Source organism: Leucoraja erinacea, chromosome 1 (assembly GCF_028641065.1).
Source record: "Leucoraja erinacea ecotype New England chromosome 1, Leri_hhj_1, whole genome shotgun sequence".
In the NCBI taxonomy this organism is placed as follows: domain Eukaryota; kingdom Metazoa; phylum Chordata; class Chondrichthyes; order Rajiformes; family Rajidae; genus Leucoraja; species Leucoraja erinaceus.
In genome coordinates, this window is record NC_073377.1 from 34,821,423 (window position 1) to 34,846,559 (window position 25,137).

General features: G+C 38.2%; 1 protein-coding gene and 1 non-coding gene across 4 annotated transcripts in view; both read right to left on the reverse strand.

Moving 5' to 3' along the window:
• Positions 1–25,137, reverse strand: part of ubap2a (ubiquitin associated protein 2a) — a 110,860-nt gene that overhangs the window by 39,904 nt on the left and 45,819 nt on the right. For 2 of the 3 annotated variants that reach the window (XM_055632600.1, XM_055632592.1), the window contains exons 8-16: positions 24,330–24,424; positions 24,175–24,227; positions 21,768–21,838; positions 20,298–20,481; positions 14,132–14,312; positions 13,607–13,845; positions 9,595–9,761; positions 8,734–8,905; positions 6,899–6,938 (exon numbers count right to left, since the gene is read on the reverse strand). In XM_055632600.1, coding sequence (XP_055488575.1) covers positions 6,899–6,938; positions 8,734–8,905; positions 9,595–9,761; positions 13,607–13,845; positions 14,132–14,312; positions 20,298–20,481; positions 21,768–21,838; positions 24,175–24,227; positions 24,330–24,424 — 1,202 coding nt within the window. Of the gene's footprint in view, positions 1–6,898; positions 6,939–8,733; positions 8,906–9,594; positions 9,762–13,606; positions 13,846–14,131; positions 14,313–20,297; positions 20,482–21,767; positions 21,842–24,174; positions 24,228–24,329; positions 24,425–25,137 lie in introns of all 3 variants that reach the window. The other variant, XM_055632582.1, reaches the window with a different exon arrangement.
• On the reverse strand, positions 13,316–13,396 carry LOC129704967 (small nucleolar RNA SNORD121A). Its single transcript, XR_008724834.1, has one exon. It is a non-coding gene; the product is annotated as a small nucleolar RNA SNORD121A (small nucleolar RNA).

A 25,137-nucleotide genomic window follows, 5' to 3' on the forward strand; every position in this document is an offset into this window, starting at 1 on the left:
GATGAAATTGACTTAAACAATGCTTCTTTTCACATTCAACTGAGCTATTCACCGCAGCACATAAAAGTAATAACTTTATAAAAAGTTTAAGCAATGCACCCCCTCTCTCCTAAAGATATTAGGAGAGTTGTAAAATGATGCTTATCCCACTGATGCAATTCCATACAAGTTGATTGTAATCACACCACCTCCAAAACATCAGTGCAAATAAAAAAATCAAGAGGTCAAAACTCAGTGCACTGCAGGGGAATACAAAACAGTGGCATAGCTGATAGAGCTAATGCCTCACAGTACCAGAGACCCGGGTTCAATCCTGCTCTCAGGTACTGTCTGTGTGGAGTTTGCACGTTCTCCCTGTGACTGTAATGGTTTCCTCCCACATCCCAAAGACGTGTGGGTTTGTAGGTTATTGGTCTATGTAAAATTACCCGTAATGTGTAGGGAGTGGATGAGAAAGTGGGATAACATGGATCTAGTGTAAACAGATGATCGATGATCAGAGTGGACTTGTCGGCTGAAGAGTCTGTTTCCACGCTGTATCTCTAAACTACAAACTCAAAACACAGCAACATTATCTCGTAAACAACCGTGGGCGTGCGATGTGGCCAAAGTACTTAATCACCAATGCTGGTAATAGTCTAATAATTCCTGGCAAAGACCCCAGAAACTTGATAGCACGGAAAGACATGTCCGAAATATGTGCAAGACCAAAATATGCTAATTGTGTCAGAATACCACAAATACTACATAGCTATGGATGATCTGCTAAGTGCTCATCTCAATTAAAAAATGCATGAGGCCCGTTCACGAAAATATCAAGGCGCACCTAAAACATTTTAAATATTAGTCATCAAAAGATTGATCAATCAGGATGTGTCATACAGAATAATTGCTGCAGACACTTGTGAAGCTTTTCATGATTGTACCACTCCATGCATATCATAAGGATTGCATAAAGTACACCACATACAAAATAATTGAAATATGGACTGATTTTGCTATTTGTTTACATATGACGAGTTTATGTCCACCGTTCTTCATTTTTTCTGAAACTCTATGAATATCACAGAAAAAGTTCTACTGGTCATTTTTCATTCTCCGAGTGTTCATTTACAGTGATTTTTGTGAATGACTTCAGTGGATGAATAGGCACAAAAAGCTGGAGTAACTCAGTGGATGGATATTGAATCATCCCAGTGTTGCATAGTAAAAAGCTATGGGCAGTACAGCAACTAATCAGAACCCAGGGAATGGAGAAATCCAACGGAAATAGATGTCCAAGAGGGCAGGCAGATGAGGCCGCAAAAGGCAAACTATTTCAAGAGATGAGGTCTTGCTGATTCGGAAACGTAAGAAGGATCCTAGAAAGACAAGTGAAGTTATTATCTGAAAGGTGGCCGATTAGGAAAAGGGGAGATGCAACGAGACCTGGGTGTCATGGTACACCAGTCATTGAAAGTAGGCATGCAGGTGCAGCAGGCAGTGAAGAAAGCAAATGGTATGTTAGCATTCATAGCAAAAAGATTTGAGTATAGGAGCAGGGAGGTTCAACTGCAGTAGTACAGGGTCTTGGTGAGACCACGCCTGGAGTATTGCGTACAGTTTTGGTCTCCTAATCTGAGAAAAGACATTCTTGCCATAGAGGGAGTACAGAGAAGGTTCACCAGACTGATTCCTGGGATGTCAGGACTTTCATATGAAGAAAGACTGGATAGACTCGGCTTGTACTCACTAGAATTTAGAAGATTGAGGGAGGATCTTATAGAAACTTACAAAATACTTAAGGGGTTGGACAGGCTCTTGTGGCTAAAGGGATCAGGGGGTATGGAGAGAAGGCAGGTACAGGATACTGAGTTGGATGATCAGCCATGATCATATTGGATGGGGCCGAATGGCCTACTCCTGCACCTATTTTCTATGTTTCTATGTCCTGAAGAAAGATTTGGAGGCAGAAGGAGTCTCAATAAGCTCAAGTACCGTGCTCATTGAAGTTGGTCAAAAAACTAGAAGACATGTGAAAAACAACTTTCAACTTTGCTGTGATGATAAAAAAATGATTCAAGCGGGCCTTAAAATATAAAAATTCGGACGTGAAGACTGGAGATGTTCAGTGACGCAAGTTATTTTCTGGTTCAGGCCAAACCTATTTGAAGATCAGTAAGTGAACCAGGGAGAAAATGCCACATTGAGCAGTTTTCTACTGACTGGATAGCATGCAACAAAAGTTTTTCACAGTACCTCGGTACACATGACAATAAACTAAACTGTAACTCTGAAAAGATTACATTGTGGGGTAGTTTCAAACCATATTAGTTCGCTGCACCCAGTTGATAGAATGATGTGATTGCTGCAAGATATCAGTCAATGTATTTCAGAGAAGAACAAGGGGGAAGGGGTCACAGCTTAAGGATAATGGGGGGAAATCCTTTAAAACCGAGATGAGAAGAACTTTTTTCACACAGAGGGTGGTGAATCTCTGGAACTCTCTGCCACAGAGGGTAGTTGAGGCCACAGTTTCTATGGCTATATTTAAGAGGGAGTTAGATGTGGCCCTTGTGGCTAAGGGGATCAGGGGGTATGGAGATAAGGCAGGTACGGGATACTGAGTTGGATGATCAGCCATGATCATATTGAATGGCGGTGCAGGCTTGAAGGGCCGAATGGCCTCTACTCCTGCATCTAATTTCTATGTTTGTAAGAATGGTGCTGTAGATGACAAAGATTTTTCCAGATGGATCTGGGATAAGACCTTGCACCGTGCCACACAAAGATGCTGACCATTTTTTTCACCAGAAGGGGGATACATTTTTCATAATTTCCCCCCCCCCGGCCCATCAAGGCTACTCCCCCCCCCCCCCCCAACATGGCTGATCTAGGAAGGGTCCCACTTTCAAGGTCACCTGTCCATGTTTTTCTCACCATTATCTCTGACATTCTTCACTGAATCAATAATCCAGGATTTTGACTTAAACAGCTATAAATTCATGACGTTTCAAGGACTTTCAAGGCCGAAAATCCAATTTTCAAGGACCGGCCCAGCAAACAGCCGGAGATAAAATGGGGACAATTTACCCGTAATTTATACTGTAATTTTTTTTTAAATTATACCTTAGAACAGGGGCCTCCAAACCTTTCAGCATGAGGGTCACATTATATATTTGGCACATTTTTGCGGGCCATAGGAAAAAGAATTGTCAGTTTTATAAATATAATGAACTCAAAAAAGAACTTAAGTAAAACAAATGGAAGAAATTCAAAACATATAGCCATCAATCAAGGTTAACTAACAAAATCATAAAGTTTTATGCAACCACATTAATGGGAAGGATGGAACTGATGTTTTGATTTCATAATTTCATTGAAACCCTCAACTTAATAGCCTAAGGCAAACTGACCTGTAAATCCCCGTGCTACCCAGTGTTGCAGTGCTAATTTGTTAGGTGCGGGAGCTGATAAACAGGGGCATCATTTTAGATTTTGCTTGGGGGACAAGCTAGTCTCCCAAGAGGGTCAAACAAGATTATAGCCTATCACTACATCCCAGTGTATAACTAGAATAAAATACTTTAATATAAACAATTTAATAATGTGACAAAATATTGCATAGAAACATAGAAAAATTAGGTGCAGGAGTAGGCCATAAAGCCCTTCGAGCCTGCACCGCCACAATATGATCAAGGCTGATCATCCAACTCAGTATTGATTACCTGCCTTCTTTCCAAACCCTCAACTGATCCCCTAAGGCACAAGGGCCACATCTAACTCCCTCTTAAATATACCCAATGAACTGTGCTAATTTACCCTCTGCGGCAGAGAGTTCCAGAGCATCACCACTTTTCTGTGTGAAAAAAGCTAGTCTCTCAATCTCGGTTCAAAAAGGATTTCCCCCTTATCCTTAAGCTGTCCCAGTGTCCTGGACTTCCCCAAAATCTTTAATAATCTTCCTGCATCTAGCCTGTCCAACCCCTTAAGATGCATGGTTGCACTCACTAATTATCATGAAATATAATTATCAAGCATGTAAAGAAAAAATGGCGATGTATTTTTACAGAGGTGCCAGCCTGGCACCAACTGGCCCTGAGTCTCCCGCAGCTCTGGGCCTACACAATCACACACACATACCCACTCCGTCGACCCCTGCCTCTCCACCGGCCACCAGCGGGCCAGAGTAGTCACCTCATCAAAGTTCCAGGCGCAGCACTAGGCCCACAACCTCCACGATGCAAACAGCACGTGGCCCGACTGCTGGGTCCAAGTGATCCTCCCCCCTCTGCTACAGGAAACGTCGTTAGCAAACATATCTAACAATGTTTCCCGACGTTTAATAAAAATACCCATTCTAAGCGATGAAAAAACGCCACATTACTGCATGAATTAATATTTTTATTATAAAAAATGATTTTTCGAGGACTTTCAAAGACCTATGATAAATCCAAGGACTTTCAAGGCCTTCAAAAACAGATTCAAATTGCAGGACTTTCAAGGACTGTTCAAGGAACCCTGTACTCCAACACTTCGTGTCTTTACATGAGCAAAATGTGCCTCTTCTGATGCTTTCCATTAAAGGGAATTCTACACAATTCATCAAAAGATAAAAAGTTTTCCGAAAGAAATGGAAAAGTTTTAGCCCTCGGGTTTAAGCCGGTGAGAAGAGCATTTCTAAGAGAACTGTCCAAAAGGCAACTCCCCAGGGCACAAGGACTGCAGAGAGCCATCGAAGGAGAAGGATGATGGTTCGCGGGATGACCCGAACCATCATCGTGCGACGGTCCTTTGTGGCCTGCTGCAGCTGGGACAGTAAAATGGCAACTGGGACAGTAAAATCTTGCATACAGACTCAGTGGGTTGTTCTGTACAAATCGGAGGATGGTGCTTTATGCATGGTGAAAGTCTGTATGTAAAAAATTTATTTCACTGCACCTTGATACAAGTGATAATAAAGTAACCATTGAAACATCCTTCTAAACTCCAGCGAGTACAGGCCCAGTGCCTTCAACCGCTTATATGTTAACCCAATCATACCTGGGATCATTCTCGTAAACCTTCTCTGGACCCTCTCCAACGCCAGCACATCCGTCCTCAGATATGAGGCCTAAAAGTGCTCATAATACTCCAAATGCGGTCTGTCCTGTGCCTTGTAAAGCCTCAGCATTACATGCGATTTTGTATACCAGCCCTCTCAAAATACTTCCTTATTGCCGTTATGTCATGGCCTGACATAAATACGATTGAGTATTTGTGATTAATTATCATGGCTGAATGGAGTGTACCATGAGTAATTGGCCATAATTCACGTGTGGTATCGAGATGGAAAAAAAATCCTCGGAAACGGTCGGAATTTGATCGATACCATGCCAAATCGCATCAGAGACTTGAGAAAGAACCATTGTTCTAATGTACTAAATACATAATGGTGTGATAATAAAAGGTAGCTCTGCGACATGTATATTGACATTATATCCAAGTGTATTCTTGAATCAACAAATTTGCAAAAGGATGCACATGATGAGGAGTGTATGTCCCACAGAACTTTACTATGCTTCATCTGGTGGGTTTTTTTAAATAGAGGTATGTCACATTGCTGGCAATATTTACAGATGCAGACACATGCAGAATCTAGATTGTAAGGGCCAAAATGCTACAATCATGGTGTCTATCAACAGCTGTTGCAGTTTAATCTCCAGAATTATTATGTTCCAAGGTAGATAGATGTACTTGCAAGTGGAAGAGTCTCTAAATGTTCAATGCCTACCTAAAAAAAACTTAAATATTGAAAACATTGCAAGGGCATACCATAAAATGTATGGCAGAATAATTGCCGTAGAAATATATTATTAGGCTTTAAAAAAATTAGCAGCAAATTACGATTTTATATTCCAATTTAGCCTCGCTCAATAGTTTCATGAAAGATCGCAATTGTCTAATTTAACAGGCAAGTAGATGCAAAACGTTAGGGTCAATACCTGATTAACCAAGGGAAGTGTCAACATTATTTTCTGTTGTGCAATCTACCACAAAAATTACATTAAATATGGCTGCAATTAAAAAATGAAATAAGATGCCAGATCGCATCAATATACCAGTATTAAAAAAAAACATGTTGAACAATGCTCAATTCAGTGTGAAAATTAACTTAAAAAAAGAATTAAGCAATGTTTCACAAAAGTTTAAGCATTTTGCAAAGTGCCAAAATAATGAGTGGGGCAGACATGCAGCTCATGGAAAATGCCAGGAAATTGAACTGTTAAAAGTTACAATCTTTGCAATTTTGAAATAATTATTTTTGAAAAATTGGAATAAAACACAGGACCAGAAAGAATTTAGCACGAATTATAACTTGGTACACCATTAAAATTAAACAAGTGATATTTATTGAGTATTTTTAGGCAATGAATATTTCATAAAGTGAAACTGCTTTGGTGAATTACTGGTAGCAAATTCAGAATTTCTGCACTTGATTACGCTCAAACATACTCCGCAAGTTGCTGTCAGGCTTCATCCGGAATGACAACTAGCGCTGAAAGCCTGTGATTATTTTCCTTCGCAAATTCTGAGCCAAAGACACAGGAAATTAATTTGAAATGGTCTCAAAGATTAAGAGGAAAGACAGTATTATTTAGCTGTGTTGTTGCCAACATATTACTTACAAAATATAGTTATCAGTGTACACTTATACAGAATACTGTTACAATAGGTTAAAATGATCATCATCCTTGTAGTTTGGGAGTGTATCTCAATTTACTCAAATTTAAAATCTTGGCTCTGGATTGCCTTAAATAAGATATCTATCCAACTCTGATTTATGAGTCTATAGTCACTGCATAAATTAAATACAAATTTTAACTTTCTAGTCAAATGACAAACATACACTGGTAATGTTGACTTTTTGACGACTCACCTTCTAGTGCCTGTTGTTCGCCAAGACCATTGTAGCTGTTCTGTAAATGCAAGATAGAAATGTCTGACTGCAATTAAGGATCTCTTAGTCATGGAACAAACTATCTGCTGTTCATCTAAAACAAAAGCAAAGTACTGCAGATGATGGCACTCTGAAATTAAAACAGAAAGTAGAATACACTCAGGTTGGGCAGAATTAGTTTCTTACCTGTCCCACTACCACCCTCTCTTGTCTTGTACTATCAATTACCCCATTGCATCACACCTTTGACATGCAGATGCCACAGGCTCGCTGGCCTATCAGCCTTTTCTAATATCCTCACCTTTCACACCATCACCTAGTTTGTAACTAATTTTTCTGTTTAAGTGGAGCAAATTTAAGGTTACAGAGAAGAATGAAATCTTTTCTCATCTTGCATCACAAAGTGCCCAGGATTAAGGACTATTTAAGTACTACTTATTTGGCATCCATACTTGGTGTGGAACCAGGCTGTTGTACTTAAATACATAGGAAAACAAGCAAAAAGCAATTATGTAACCTTGTACGGATCCAAACTGCAGTGAAGTTGCAAAGTGTAAATCTTGTTCTTAATAGGCAAATTCTAGGTTTCAAAATCTCAAAGAGGGTAATAAATGCTGCCTCAAGTATTCTACATAAGTAATTAAAATGGGAATCATTTAGTGAAAACAAGTTGTCTTTCACAAACCATCACTGCCACATTCAAAATTATTAAAAAAACATTTTTGCTGCATGCAACATTATCAAGTTTCATATACCATCCGTTCTGCTTTGTTGGTTACCTACCAGCATTAGCAATTTAGATCACTGACCTGTTTACACAAATTCAGACTTTGTCAACTGTATGAACTCTCCAGGCTTATATGCCATTAGGAATCCTGTGGTCAGTTACGCTGGCTGAAACTGCGTCTAAAGTAACTGACCTAGGATGCCGTATACAGTGCAACTTCTCTCAATAACATTGTATGCTTCTCGTTTTGATCAAATTGCTTGTTAACCTTGAAATAAGTTGCTGAATAGGCTGGCTTTGCAATTTTGTTTGCATGCCACATGTCTTGCCACCTTCATGGCAATGTTAATTGTGAAGATGCAAGTCCCTCGGTCTGATACCGGAGAGATTATCTCTAATCAGTCTGTCATCCGTATTTTCACATTCCCCTTCCCACCACACCAAGTTTACAAAGATTTTTGTGATTCTCCTTAAGTTAGCCCGTAATATTTTCTAGCATGCTTTAAACTCTATTTCAATTCAAATCCATATTCTGAAATTTGCTAGATTTTCAACTATATTCCATACCTGATTCTTTCCTATTTCATCTTCATATTATCATTATCTCCAGGGCCATCATTCCTCCATATGGACGTTTTGAACCCAAATTATCTATCACTGTTCATTTACTATATTCCTTTATAACTCCATTTCCTATCTAATAATGCACTATCCTCTTCCTCGTGTGAAAATGTTCTCCCTTTACATAACCATTCCAAGGAACCTTCCACATTGTATTAACGTTGTCATCAGCAGCTTGTTTTGTGAATCGTGGATTGAAACCTACCACAATACAACAGTCAGATTTTTCACAGGATATGTAGAACTGAAACAGGCCCTTCAGCCCCACCAGTCCATGGTGAAGATTCATGTTCCACTTAAGCCCAATTCCAACTTTTCTCAGTTAAATCTTAGTATATTTTCCCACCATCTTCTCCCTCATTTGCAATGCTCGGTAGTCTGAAACCTTGTCCAGAGTGAATTTTCTTCTCCCAAGAACAAAGAGCTTTACAGCCCATGAACACAAATGAGTACTTTAAATGCTTACTTTAATACTCGCCTGCAAAGAAGCTTTCTTTTGAGGAGTTGTATCCAAGGAGTTTTGATATGGCATCCCATGTGCAGAATTCTGATCCAATGTTGAATGCTCCGGAGTGCTCTGAGCAACCGTTGAACTGGGAGAGGTGATGACAGATGGATTTATTGATTCTTGAACTGCACTGGATATCAATAAAAATTGCAACATTAAATCAATATAAATAGAGCAGAATGTAACGCAGCAATTTACAATTACACCCATAAACATAGCTATTTCTGAAAGTGAACTGATCGAGAGATTTAAGTAGTTGGATTCCCATTCAGTACACATGTAGTGTAACCAGTATAATTATAGAATTTGATCCCTACATTTTATTCCAACAGTGCTACATATTTATACATAGTTTCTATATATTTAAATTTCTCCCAACTAGCAGCATCGCCAGGTATACCTTCCCCTTGCTGATCTTAGTCATGGAGCCAATGGAGTCAAACAGCATGGAAAGGAGCTCTTCGGCCCAATTTTACCCAGGTACATCAGGGCTACACACCTTGGCTTCTTTTTATTGGCTTCTCAATTTGCCAATTTAAATCACTCAACCAATCTAACAGCCGCCTTCTCAAAGCTCCCGTTGTCGCCCCAATACTAAAATACTCACTCAACTCATCTAACGTCTGCCAGCCTTTTTGCAACCAATTTTGGCCAATGCTATTTAAGGGTACTTCCGAGTGTCTAGAATGTAACTGTAGGATGACTTTCATCTAATGTTTCTTTACACAGAAACATCCAAGTGATGCTTTCAATGAAAGCAACTGTGACATTGATACCTTGTGATAGTTGAAGCTGGGGAAGAAGGGGATGAGAGCTTACGTTGCAGAATTTGAGAACAAATGGCTTTGTGTTTGACTGATGGCCTCTGTGCTTCCCGTTTGAAACTCTGTCAGAGATGGTTCTGATCCAAATTCCAAGGCTCCAAACTGAACATTCAATCCAGAAATTTCAGTAGATCCTGGCATTTCAACAGCCGATGCAGGAATCTAAACAGAAACAGAAAATGCAGGATTTCAAATGCAAGTGCTTTTGGAACCAAAAATTGGAATGTCTGTGTGAACACATGCATTGTTTAGTCAAATATGAAAAATGAAGGAAAGATCTGTCATTCAATATTTCTCCACGAGCTATAAGCAATTGTATCTCATGGCACAGGGAGATAAATCATCCCATCCCTGCTGCTCAATCAAATGATTTGCCTTAAGTAAATACCTTAATAATGGCTTGCCGTACAATCCATTGTCTATAGTCTAATCTATTGGTCTATTTTAAGACTGGCATATAATTGTGGTAAACGAAAACCTAAACTTAACCGGTATGCACATTTAAAATCTAAACTGGTATTCTTGCAAGCTATTGAACATCAAAGCCAATCGCCCAAAGAGGCCAAGGCAGTGTCTATTTTTGAATACAGATGCATTCAATCTGCTTCAATTACGAATGAAAATGGCAGCAATTTAAATTAAAAGCTCTGAATGTCATATCATGAGTAAAAGTAAGTCTTTAAGTTCAGTCCTGCAATCATATTTACTCAAGAATAGGATTGATTACAATAGACAATAGGTGCAGGAGTAGGCCCTTCGGCGCTTCGAGCCAGCACCGCCATTCAATGTGATCATGGCTGATCATCCCCAATCAGTACCCCGTTCCTGCCTTCTCCCCATATCCCCTGACTCCGCTATCTTCAAGAGCCCTATCTCTTGAAAGCATCCAGAGAACCCGCATATACCGCCCTCTGAGGCAGAGAATTCCACTCACCAATCTATGTGAGAAAAAGAGTTTCCTCGTCTCCGTTCTAAATGGCTTACTCCTTATTCTTAAACTGTGGTACCTGGTTCTAGACTTCCCCAACATCGGGAACATGCCTCTAGCGTGTCCAAACCCTTAACAATCTTATATGTCGTTATATGTATGCAAAGAGCAGGAGTAAACGGGTCCTTTTCACAATGGCAGGCAGTGACTAGTGGGGTACCGCAAGGCTCAGTGCTGGGACCCCAGCTATTTACAATAGATATTAATGATTTGGACGAGGGAATTGAATGCAACATCTCCAAGTTTGCGGATGACACGAAGCTGGGGGGCAGTGTTAGCTGTGAGGAGGATGCTAGGAGGCTGCAAGGTGACTTGGATAGGTTGGGTGATTGGGCAAATGCATGGCAGATGCAGTATAATGTGGATAAATGTGAGGTTATCCACTTTGGTGGCAAGAACAGGAAAGCAGACTATTATCTGAATGGTGGCTGATTAGGAAAAGGGGAGATGCAACGAGACCTGGGTGTCATGGTACACCACTCATTGAAAGTAGGCATGCAGGTGCAGCAGGCAGTGAAGAAAGCGAGTGGTATGTTAGCATTCATAGCAAAAGGATTTGAGTATAGGAGCAGGGAGGTTCAACTGCAGTTGTACAGGGCCTTGGTGAGACCACACCTGGAGTATTGCGTACAGTTTTGGTCTCCTAATCTGAGGAAAGACATTCTTGCCATAGAGGGAGTACAGAGAAGGTTCACCAGACTGATTCCTGGGATGGCAGGACTTTCATATGAAAGACTGGATAGACTTGGCTTGTACTCGCTAGAATTTAGAAGATTGAGGGGGGATCTTATAGAAAAGTACAAAATTCTTAAGGGGGTGGACAGGCTAGATGCAGGAAGATTGTTCCCGATGTCGGGGAAGTCCAGAACAAGGGGTCACAGTTTAAGGATAAGGGGGAAGTCTTTTAGGACTGAGATGAGAAAAAAAAATTCACACAGAAAGTGGTGTAGTTGAGGCCAATTCATTGGCTATATTTGGAATTCTCTGCCACAGAAAGTAGTTGAGGCCAATTCATTGGCTATATTTAAGAGGGAGTTAGATGTGGCCCTTGTGGCTAAAGGGATCAGGGGGTATGGAGAGAAGGCAGATACAGGATACTGAGCTGGATGATCAGCCATGATCATACTGAATGGCGGTGCTGGCTCAAGGACCTAATGGCCTACTCCTGCACCTATTTTCTATGTTTCTATGTTTCAATGAGATACCCTTTCATACTTCTAAACTCCAGAGTGCACAAACCCAGCTGCGCCATTCTCTCAGCATATGACAGTCCCGCCATCCCGGGAATTAACCTTGCAAAACCTTTGCTGCACTCCCTCAATAGCAACAACGTCCTTCCTCAAATTAGGGGACCAAAACTGCACACAATACTCCAAGTGTGGTCTCACTACAACTGCAGAAGAACCTCTTTGCTCCTATATTTGATTCCTCTTGTTATAAAGGACAACATACCATTCGCTTTCTTCACTGCCTGCTGTACCTGCATGCTTACTTTCATAGACTGATATACAAGGACCCCCAGATCACGTTGTACTCCCCTTTTCCCAACTTGGCACCATTTAGATAGTAATCTGCCTTCCTGTTTTTGCTACCAAAGCGGATAACCTCACATTTATCCGCATTAAACTTCATCTGCCATGCATCTGCCCACTCCCCCAAGCTGTCCAAGTCACCCTGCATTCTCGTAGCATCCTCCTTACAGTTCACACTGCCACCCAGCTTTGTGTCATCTGCAAATTTGCTAATGTTACTTTGAATCCCTTCATCGAAATCATTTATGTATATTGTAAATAGCTGCGGTCCCAGCACTGAGCCTTGCGGTACCCCACTAGTCACTGCCTGCCATTCTGAAAGGGACCCGTTAATCCCTACTCTTTGTTTCCTGTCTGCCAACCACTTCTCTATCCATGTCAGCACTCTACCCCCAATACCATGTGCCCTAATTTTGCGCAGTAATCTCCTATGTGGGACCTTATCAAATGCTTTCTGAAAGTCCTGGTACACTACATCCACTGGCTCTCCCTTGCCCATTTTCCTAGTTACATCTTCAAAACATTCCAGAAGATTGGTCAAGCATGATTTCCCCTTCGTAAATCCATGCTGACTTGGACCGATCCTGTTACTGCTATCCAAATGTTCGGTTATCTCCGCACCACCGATGTCAGGCTAACTGGTCTATAATTCCGTTTTCTCTCTCCCGCCTTTCTTAAAAAGTGGGATAACATTAGCTACCCTCCAATCCACAGGAACGGGGGAAAAGCAGGAACAGGGTACTGATTTTAAATGATCAACCGTGATCATATTGAATGGCGGTGCTGGCTCGCCATTAGGAAGCACCTATTTTTCTATACTACCCATCCAGGACTTGCAGTATTCCCAGCAATGTGGTTTCTCCTTGGATACTTGGCTCCAGTTCTCATGGTCTAGGGTTCAAAATGTTAAATCCTGTCAGAATCCCACAGCACAGAAATGGATTGTCCACATCAGCCTTTTGCTCCAATCTTATTTGCCCTCATTAGGACTGTATCCTTCTATGCATTGCCTATTTAATTGTCTTTCCAAACGCTTCATGGTCTCCTAATTACTGGTACTGAACCAATCCATATAAATACATACAAAAGTGTCAAGTCATTCAAAAATGGCCTAGAGTTTCAACCATCTGATATGGAGACAAGTACTACCACCTGACCCATAAATGATATCACCATGACACTGTTATCCACAAGGTAACCAAGAAACTCAGAAAACAGTGATTCACATCAGGATGTTCAGATATGTGCTTGAACTTGGACATCATTGTTTCTTGGTTACTCGCATTACATAATAATTAACTAAATTCTTGCTTTCGACGTCTTCAAGACATAGGATATAGGTAATAATATTCCCCCGTGTACTATTACTGAAAGCACAATTTGCTTCCTCACAAAATGTTTGTGTAAAAAGTGACTGAGATGAAGATTTTTTTGAGGCAACCCAGTCAAATATAGCACTCACAAATATGGCATGGTCAGCAACTTACTTTAGAAGGTGGTATCTTCCGCTTTTGTGTTTTAAGTTGTTTTTGCTGTGTCTGTGGCACATTGGTTATCCGAGTATCTGCAGACATTGGCAATAGTTGCATCACTTTAGCAGTAGAACAATCAACTGAAGGTGGTTCTCTTAACTTGATTTGGGAAGGAAAGGAATCCAATACAGATTGCTCTTGTTGTTGGGTTATCTGGCTCAGAATAGGTGAAGGATCAGGTTGTATTTTCAAGTCTGAAAGAAGTCCAAAGTATTACTTTAAAATCAATTTCATGAACTTATTATGTTACCAGTTTGACCAATTACCATTTTCCTCAAATGCACATTTACACAATTCTCAGGTCAATCTTTCATCTAAATGGCAACATTTCTGCTGTGTTAAGACTATTCTTAGCTTTAGCGCCGACAACCATAAACAACTGAAAATTTAAGAATGTACACAAATTAAAAACAGACAAGAATACACTAAACAATATTATAAACACTTTATCATAATTTATTAATGAATTAGAATACTGACCAAAATGGTTTAGGACTGTTGACTGTGATGTTGATTTTGTTTCCCAAGAATGCTTCTTATTACTTTGTTCTGTGGTTTGTGCAGCCAATTCCACCACACCAGGGGGCTTCAATTGGTCAATTAGTTGTAATCCTGAAGCATTACCAGTCTTTGTAACAGAATGCTCTCCAAATTTGTGTGTCTGTATATAAAAAGTGAAACACTTCAAGAATCATGAAATGCAAAGAATGTTAATAGTCTACACACGCAATTCTCAATTTTTGCCAGATATTTAAGGTAACAAGAACTTTCTTTACAAGCTATTCCAAAGATTTCTTTGCAACATTAAACATCCAGTTATCATTTCATTTTAGTTCATTCAACTTTGTGTGCTTAATTACAATTTAATAAAAATGGTGTACTGTACAAGTACAATAGCCATATCCAGTACTTCCTCACTGAAAATCACTGCAGATGAGAGAAAATTTGAACACTAAACCAGGTTAAGTATTCAAATTCTTATCGGATATTTCCATAAAATATCCAAGAAAGAAAAACCTCTACAAATGTCAGGATAAATGCAAAACATGAATTAAGTCTGGCACAGATTAGTTTAGTTATTGCTGAACAACAAAATGCATTGGCCTGGATAAATAGTTGATTACAAACTTTCTCCCACACAATTTAAATGCACAAAAAGTCCACATCAATGTTAAAATTCAAATACTAGGAATTATGTTTCCACTCCCAGAATGGTACTTCAATTGCACTTGGATTTGACTTCAGAGAAATTATTTTTCACTTCTTCAGTTGCCCCAAAACTAACTACTCATAATGGGGCATTTAACTCAGTGATTACTTCATAACTGATTAAAATGTTTCATTTTTCTGGAGTACTATAATCCTCAGATGACAGAGAATCCAAACGCCACTCTAGGCAGTAGAAAAAGGGACAATTTTGAAACATTTTAAAAAAAAAGGTCCCAAATTACTGCTTGTTTTGTTAATACAGGTAGTTCAAGCCAATGCTGGTGTTCAAATAATATTCAAATGTAACCTCACCATTGTAAAATACACGTAGATTAGCATCAAAGAGTTCTAAAAATATGCTTCATGACTTTCAATCAATCAGTTTATACATCGAATTGAGAATTCAGTTTCAACGTCCTTTTCATATTTCTTTGTTTCCCAAACTCAAATTTTGCAGTTAAATAGTAACTGAACAAATTATCAAAGAATTTCCCATCAATTGCCTGAGAGAATTAAAACAAATGATTCCCAAGACGATTGTCAAGTACAGCAACTTTTCACTTTGTAGAACACTGTTACCAAGTGGGTAGGGGTAAAAAAAGGAACTACAATCCCTTCATCTCACACATTTGCGGTATAAAAAGGTACAAACATTGCAGCGCACATTTTCCATTTAAAGTTAGTTCCCTCAGTAAATGAAATCTTTTATCAGGATCTGCTCAGGAAAGAAAGTTCATTGTTTTGAAAGGTAAATTAGTTTGCCCTGGATAGTTTATTTTCATTGTCATTGGAAGGCCTTACATGATTCTCCATTTTGGTTAATGGAAAAAAAAAGCGCAAAAGCGAAATAAGGAACTTTCAGGCAAGCTGGTGGATGGAATTTTTCAGGAAACAGAACTACAATGGAGTCCGTTATGGAATTACTGTTCAACTAAAGAAACCTACAGTTCAACTAAGCTTCATTTACTGAGCCTACATTGGTTAATCATTTTTTTCTTCTTCAAAGCTGCCAAATGACCAGATTTTTTTTCAAATATGTTGTACATAGATTAGCCGTTTTACATTGAAATTATAAATGTAAAGCAGGGAGTTATGAGTATGAACACACTGAGTCACAAGACTGAAAACACAAAGAGAAAAAGTGAACATATATGCACAAATTCATTGGGAAGAGTCCTATAACTACCTCAACTGCAAATCAATTACTTTAATATTTAGGAATCTGTTCCAATCTACCAAAGTATTTTTAAGTTATAAAAGGATTTTCAGAAGTCTTAAGGTCTAAAGAAGTATTCAATACAGAATATTAGACAACCTGAATAAATTAAATAAGTATTTATGTCCAGAAGCCTAAAATATGTTTGGCAGAAAACTAGTCTGATCACCCAAATTCTACATGCACATGCATGGAAAACATTGCCTCCTGAAGAAAATATTATTGTGAGCTTCTAATAAAATGGGCAACATGAATTTAAGAATTAATAACTAAATTCAAAGGATCAACTTAAAATTTGCAAATTCTACAATTAACTATTCTTTCAATAGGTATTTAATAGCTTCTTATACAATCAGTTTGAACTTTCTCTCTATATTAAGATTGGACTGCACCACTGAACTCCATCACAATCTCAAAAACCGCAAAAAAAATCCACGTTATCAAAGCTTTGAGGTTAACCATGTCTGAAAAAGTTAACTGAAGTTACATTTAGATGGCATTATACAGAATAAACAGTAACATTTAAAAAGATAATCTAAATTATTAGATACTTTGACGAAACTGCAGGAAACTCAAATAAAATTTAATAAAATCAATTTAATTGCTTTATGCTTTAGCACAAATAATATATACCACAGATATAACATAATGCTTTCAGGAAATCTCAGAAATTGACATGAATAAGGAATTGAGTTATTATTGACATGTGTATCGATACAGCGAAAAACTTTGTTTTGCATTCTACCAAGGCAGATCAGACTATAGAAGTACAATTAAACCATACAGGAGCACAACTGGTTGTGCAAAAAGAGAGAAAACAGTGCAGAAAAAAGCATTACAGCCACAGAGAAAATTCAAATAAAAAGTGCAAGAGCCGCAGTGGTGTAAATCGGGCATACACCCGTAGCATACAAAGGTTCATTCAAGAGTTTGATAACAGCATGGAAGAAGGTTGGACTTTTTTGCCTTTCATCACAGTGAGGAATGTGGGGAAACCGCTGTGGTGGATGTTTAGGTAACTTTTATGTATTTGTGTGTCTTGCTGCTTTTTTCCCCCCGTATGGCTGTATGGTAATTCGCATATCACTGTATCTTAATTGGTACATGTGACAATAAAAGACTTTTGAAATACGCTTTCAAGCTTTTTACCTTTTGCCTGTCAGGAAAAGTGAAGAGAGAATTATCTGTGATAGTGTTACTTGATTATGCTGGCTGCCTTCAAGGCAGCATCAAGTATAGATTGGGATTGGAGTCAAAGTTGATCTGTGCTATCGACTGGTCTGCATCCACAAATCTCTGCAATTTATTGCACTCTTGGGCAAAGCAGTTGCCATACCAAGCCTTAATGCACCCCGATAGGATACATTCTATGGTGCATCTGTGGAAATTGGCAAGAACCATTAGACATGCCAAAATTTCCGTAGCTTTCAGGAGGGACCATAGCATGTTTTCTTTGATGTAGCTTTAATGAGATTAAACTAGGACAAATTATTGGTGATATTTATGCCTAGGAACTTGATTCTTTTCACCATCTCCACTTCAGCATCTACGATGCAGACTGCTACATGAATTTCACCCCACTGCCTGAAGTTAATAACCAGCTCCTTCATTTTCCTGACAATGAGAGCGCTTTGAAACCACGCGACTAAGCTCCTAGGTAGTGTCATCTGCATACTTGTAAATGTAAGTTAGAGTAACATTTGGTCGAACAGTCATGTATGTAATGGGAATTTGGCCATACAGTCATCAGAATATCAGTGATGACATTCTGCCATCTACTGCAAAGATTGCTTGTTGAACGCAAATCGTTGTAACAATTTAGCTTTCATGGTAAGTCAGCCTTAATACATTGAATGTTTTCAATAATAAAATGAATGATGGATGCTCAAAGATAATGATATCACTCATATATATCTCACTACATAGTTAGCCAGACTAATCAAAAAGCCCTGTAATTAGGGAAATCAATTCTTATTGACAACTGTGTTATTTATAAAATAATAACAAATGCTCAAAGTATACCTTGCTGCCTATAATCTATTATGAATACATGTTATTACTCAATAGCTAAATATAATTCTCTTAAACATCTCAATAATGCTGCAAATAATCTGCATTCTCATTAGATGTTCGATTATCTGAGCAGCACAAATTAACCTGTTGGGAATAAATTACTTTGCCATTGTTTAAAAAAAAGATGCTGGAGGACTGCAACAGGTCAGGTAGCTTCTGCGAAGGCAAAGGGATAAGGGATGTTTCAGGTCTTCTTGTCAGGTCTTAACCTGAACACCAACTATATCTCTGCCTCCCAAGATGCTGCTTGACCCAATGAGTTCCTCCAGCAACTTATATTTTGCCTCATATCCAGCATGTGCATCCCCCCCCCCCCCTTTGACTCCTGCTTTGTCATAGGATTAAGTCACATACACTATTGAATGAATATTAAAACCTACGACGACATTTCCTTACCAAAAGCTTATAAATACGACTAACATAGCTTGGAACTTTTCTGTTCCAAATGCTTTCTTACAATACGATTAGAAAACCTATTTGGGCCAAAAGCAGCGTTTACTTCCCCATATAACATCCCTTATAATGAAGTATTGGCATCATCTACTAAATGAAGGGCACTCATTTGCAAAATAATTTATGAACAAGGAACACGAATTGCTTAGTGTGGACTAAAGGCTAATTCATCTCAAAGACGAAGGAGGCATTGCTGTAACAACAATGCCAAGCGGACTGAACACAGACACTAAACAGCAAACTCTAAATCAGAATACAGTAAAACTAACATTTTCAGCAAGAGGAAATAAAGGAAACTGCAACAGAAATATATTTCCTTCCCTCCTTTTTGTCCTCCATTCTGACTTGTAAACAGCTATTTTTCTGGTCCTTAATATAATCTGCAATGATGTAATTCAGCAAACAAATGCAGCTTTCAAAGCTTTTCAACTAATTCTCTACACATTTGCACCTGGAGCTTAGAATGTTATAATTCATTTTTTGAAAAATACCAAATACAACATTAGCAAAATAAGTTCAAAAATCACTTAATGACAAATATTCTAGTCAATTTGAAAACATAATAGTGACTTTGGAAGTCAAAATAAAGTGACATGATCATCAGTGTGCAAATAATTATAATTTTACTCCCTGTCTATGTAAATCTGTGTTTCAGCTTTCTCCTTAAATATCTGATTCAATCTACAGCAACTTTCAAAATCCAGTGCATGGCAATTTGAAATCATTCTAATATATTCATTAAAAGTGTACCTTAACTTAAGAGCATGAACTGCACCAAAGCTTGACTGAATATTTAGCTGCTAAAAAAGTGTTGGTGATGCAGTTTATCTTCAAGTTGTCACCTTACAAAATAGATGAATGTGCTTGCATTTGTTTGGTTTTCTGAGTCAGGTTTAATCAAATGCAGGTCATTTTAATTAACAATAACACATACAAACTAAAAATAGCAATGGAAGCATGTTTGAAGCACCCTAAATGATACTCACAGGAATAAACTAATTGACCATATATGTTTCCACAAGCCTTAGTCCAAATGACACAGGATAATCACCACTTCAAATGCCTTGGGAAATACTCAAATGAAATAGACCAAATGATGATGCTCAAGTTCCCTTTGCTTAGAATGGAGCACCTTGTATCAAGGAAGTGCCCCTCCAGAACAATCTCTCCTCATGTCCAGGGCCGTCTTCTCTTAATTCTCCAATACAGCAGCCTACTGCAAGTTACTCAGGTTCAGGACAAAGTCATTGCACCAATTCAGTAGTGGAAAATTAGCATAACAGGATTAGCAACCTTTGAATCCTTAGCTTCTTAGTAGAAGATAAAAACCAAAAGAAATATTTCTGCTATAGACTACAAGTCTTATCAGATAAAACAAACAGGATGAAAACCACCCACAATTAGGAATGTAAAACAACGATAGTGGAACAAAAAAAAATTAAAACAGTATTTCTGCTCCAATTATAAAGGGGAATGGTGCACAGATTCCACACAAGGGAACATGCTTTATTTTATTTTCTAATTGGAAGAATATAGAAGGTCAAACCCAAGTGCTGCAGAAGACCTGTTCTGAATGAGAAAACAACTCCAACAGAACATACAACAGAAAAGTCTATCATGCCATTTTAGAAGTCGTTTTAATTTACACAGAAAATATTAAAATGTATAGCAATTTTGCCTTTTCTTTTGGTTTACCAGATTCTGAGTGTAGGAATTCACAGCATTGGAGTTTCCTTCCACCGATGAAATTGGATCATCATGTTGGGAATTAGTGAACACCAGTGACTGAGAGAGGTTTGCCTGCTGGGGTGCTTCACTCGAGTTGTTTTCTGTTACAGTACCAGTTGAGGGCTTTTGAAGCAATGTTGCTAGATCAGTGCTTAAAAAAAGATAAGTTTATATTCAGAACTTTTAACAGGTTCTGTAAGGACTGCAAATGGATTCAGGAAGCACTTGTAACATTTCAGATTCTAGATTTTTTAAAACTAAAGCCTGACTTTATAAACCTGACACAGATCATCCAAAATGAAAGTCAGTACTTTTTTTTGAAAAGGGGAAAGAACTTTCAAAATGTGAAAATATTACCAACCAACTTAAGTTTAGTATAAACTTTTGTTCAATCACATGCTAATCAGCATAGTGCCCTATAAGGGTACAAGCAAGAAAAAGCAAAAGGGAAGTGGGCACACTTCAGGACTGCTTGATTTTGTTGTTAAAACAAGACATGGCTCCAGATATTAGATGATGAGGAGGTAAAGAGAAGAATGAAGAGCAGTGGCTACACAAAATTAACCTATTGTCGTTAAAATGCAGTAAAATGAAAACTTAGAATATTGGGAGGAGGGTGGACAAGAAGCAAAGCTGTATGATATTACTATTATATTGGTACAGAAACAGATAAACTGAGCTGTAGAAAGGCGAGCGGTAGGCACGATTGAAAAATTATTCTATCAAAAGTAATAATTGGAATAGAAATGCATTTGTAGGTTTACTGTGATGTTCAAAAATATTGGGTTGATTATATAATTGATTAAATAGCAGATTATAAAGCATCTTTTGCAACCCATACAAGAGCATACGACAACATTCTTCTGCAGTCTAACCTTAGATGAGCATCTACCAAGGATTTATTTTTATCTAAACTTACAAACAAGATCATTCAAAATCTAATTTCAGAAGCGATAATCCTGAACAATTCCGAGTCATAACAAATTTCAAAAATGAGCCAGATGCAACAAGTTATCCAAAAAGATTATTGCTTGGACATGGATACAATCAACTTAGTCCAAAGTAGTTCCAAATTCCACCAATATATCAGCGGAAAATTGTTGCAAGATGAATAGCAAAAAATGAATGTATTCAGCTTGAATCAGTTTTATTTTAAATTCGGGTTCAAAAGCATATAACCCTTTTAGTCAAAGAAACATTTTTTTTCCCCAATAAAAAATGTAGTTCCATTACATTGCTTCAAATCATAATATCCAGATAATTTGGCTAGAAATATGTGACCATAACTATCAATTCCCATTTTGTATTGCATCCCCATTTTACATTTCAGTCGATCATCTTAAAATATACCTGCAGAAATAGCTTACACAATACCAAAATTGAGGGATATACATATTAACTGATTAAACAATGCCAATAAGAGACTACATTCCATACCTTGATCCAGGCACAATTTGGTTGTCCATTCTTGCAACAGTGGAGGCTGTGAAAACCTTTGTTTCAGCAAGCTGCTTAAAAAATCAAGTTAAAAAGAATAATGCATGCCAATTTCAAATATCTTAAAACAGTCAGCCGTTTTCAATACAAACAAACAAGTAAATACCCCCAAAAAGGCCAATTTAGCTACCAACTTAAATTAAGTGCATGGATTAGAAGTATTTTGGATTCAAATTCTTGCTTAAACTGAGTGAGCTAATTTCAACGAAGGCATTTGAAATAGCACTACCATCACAGAAAAACAAGTTATCTGGCCTCAAAGTAATCAGGCAAAGTGGGCATAAATGGGTCCATTTCAGGTTGTCGAGATATAACTAGTGCATCAGAAGATTCAGTGCTCAAGCCTCACCGCTTTACAATTTATATGCATGTTTTGAATGAACCGACTAAAGGCATGAGTGCTAATACTAATCATGATACAACACAAGCTGGAAAATTCAGGTATGAAAAGGATACAAGGAGATAACAAATGGCAAAAATGATAGGGCAAAGATCAGGGAAAGCAAGAATGTGGGAATGTGTAAAAATGTCCATGTTGGTAAGAATAATAAAACAGGATTATCAACACATCAATCACTCCCTCAATGTCAGCAAGAAAACGAGCTAGTTATCAACTTCACAAAGCGTGGTAGGGTGCAAGCCCCAATCAGCATCAATGGTGCCAAAATGGTAATGGTTGAGTGCTTCAAATTCCTTGGCGTTAATATGACTAATGATCTGTTGTTGATCAACCACACTGATGTGACAGCCATGTAAGCACATCAAAATTTCTACTTCCTCGGGAGACCGAGAAGAAACGGCACGTCTCCTATGACTCTTACAAACCTCTACAGATACACCATAAAAAACATACTGCCAGGTTGCATCACAGGTTAGTTTGGGAACAGTTCTCTCCAAAACTGCAAGTAATTGCCGAGATGTGGTTTTAGCCCAGTTCATCACACAGACCAGACTCCCCCACCATTGACTTGGTCTACGTTGCCTTAGAAAAGCAGCCAAAATAATCAGAGACTTGTCCCATCCCAGTCATTCCTTCTTCTCCCCACTCCCAGAGAGAGCAGACGATACAGAAGCTTGAAAGCGTGCACCAGAGTTAGAAACAACTTCCTTTCTCATATAAGGCATTGGAACAGCCCATTTCCATTTTCAGAATTGTCCAATTCGCCTTTGCCCCATTGCACACATTGGACTTTATCTTTGGAATTGGTGCACGACACTGCTCAGAACTACATTCTGCACTCTGCATATTCCAATTATTATGCTTGAGTTTGACGATTGTATTTATGTATAGTATTATATGTTCCCATTGGATGCCATGCAAAACTAAGCTTTTCACTGTACCTCGGTACACGTGACAATAATAAATCTAAACGGTAAGATATTGCATAGCTCCGACAAGCAGAGGGATCTGGTGATCCGAGTGCGGAACTCAATTAGCTAATATATAAAAACAGCAGTCAATCAAGAAAGCCAATAATATTAAAGGTTAGGGAAGATGGGCCAAATTATTTTTCTTGAATTATGCAATTATTCGTTTTCAGAATTTGTTTTTATAGACTGCCGAGTGCAAATTACTAATGATTTGTCATGCTTTGGGAGAACTTGGCCACACTCAACAAATAAACACTGAAATGACCCTTCAAAATTATCCACTAAATATTAAACTATCATCTTTACTACAACTAACTTTTCCTTTCATTATAGCAATATTTACAGAACAATGCATCTACTGCTGAGAAAACCACACATCAAGTCTACAAGTTAAAATAAATAAATAGATTCTTTAGTTTAAAATCACTAAACCGATTCAATGAGTTAAGACTGCAGGAACTAAACGGTGTCATGCTATTTAATTAGTTGTCATTCCCCTGGAAAGGCAACTCTGCCACAGATCAGTAATACACTGGCTGAATACCATGTGTAATGCAGTCATTTAATACCTAGAGATAGTGTTGCTGTCCCTATATGGACTATATTGGTGACAATCCAAATCATAGAATACTTGCAACAGCTGTAATGGATCAAATGGCACATTTGAAATTTACTCCCGCACAAAATCTACCGACCGCCCAAGTATAATAAGGACAAAATCGAATTGCATTCTCAAAGAACTTACGCATTTTCTGGTTGCAATTAAAAAGCCAATTCATTCACTCAAAATCTATGATTGATTGCCAAACATAACTAACCCCTTTACTAATGTGTGCAAACTGCAATACAACCATATTAACAAAAAAAGATTTACACTGATTGTGATAATACGATTTAAAACTGCAGAATAGGTGCACATCTGCTGCAGAGATGTTCATTGGCAATGACTATTTTTATGGACGTGGCTCATACTTACATCTTCACTCCAGTCTTCTGTGACCCACTCCTCGTTGGAATTTTGCCAAGGACCTGACAATCATTCAGAAAGAATAAATGTAAATAATTCAGCAAAGAACCCAGACCATTAAGTGATATTTGAAGTAAAAAATGTTTAAACAAATATTATTCTACCCGGTCCATTGTTTTGACCAGACTCCCAATTTTCGGATGTTGTTCCTAAACCATCAGTTGTTGTTGAATCTGGGTAGTCTGCCGGGTTGAAGATTCTGTATATTTGAAACACACCAAGTGAATAAAATCATTCACCAATTTAAATGTTTTCCAACCAATTTTATAGGTTGTAACCATTTTGTTTAATTATTTACTGGCATTATTTACTTCAAGATAAGCATCCTCTCTGAAGTAGATGTACAAATCTAATAATGTAAATTTGTGGTCTTAAGTTATATGCAAACGGGTGAATTTATTTCTTGGTGGTTTGGGAAGAAATCCAGTCTTTCAACTTAATATATTCATTTCAGCTTAGAAAGCTGAATACACATTGCTCAAATTGCAGTTGTATAGGGCTCTGGTGAGACCACATCTGGAGTATTGTGTACAGTTTTGGTCTCCTAATTTGAGGAAGGACATCCTTGTGATTGAGGCAGTGCAGCGTAGGTTCACGAGATTGATCCATGGGATGGCGTATGAGGAAAGATTGAAAAGACTATGTTTGTATTCACTGGAGTTTAGAAGGATGAGGGGCATTCTTAAGGAAACATATAAAATCATAAAAGGACTGGGCAGACTAGATGAAGGAAAATTTTTCCCAATGTTGGGCGAGTGCAGAACCAGGGGCCAGTCTTAGAATAAAGGGGAGGTCATTTAAGACTGAGGTGAGAAAAAACTTTTTCACCCAGAGAGTTGTGAATTTATGGAATTCCCTGCCACAGAGGGTAGTGGAGGCCAAGTCACTGGATGGATTTAAGAGAGGAGTTAG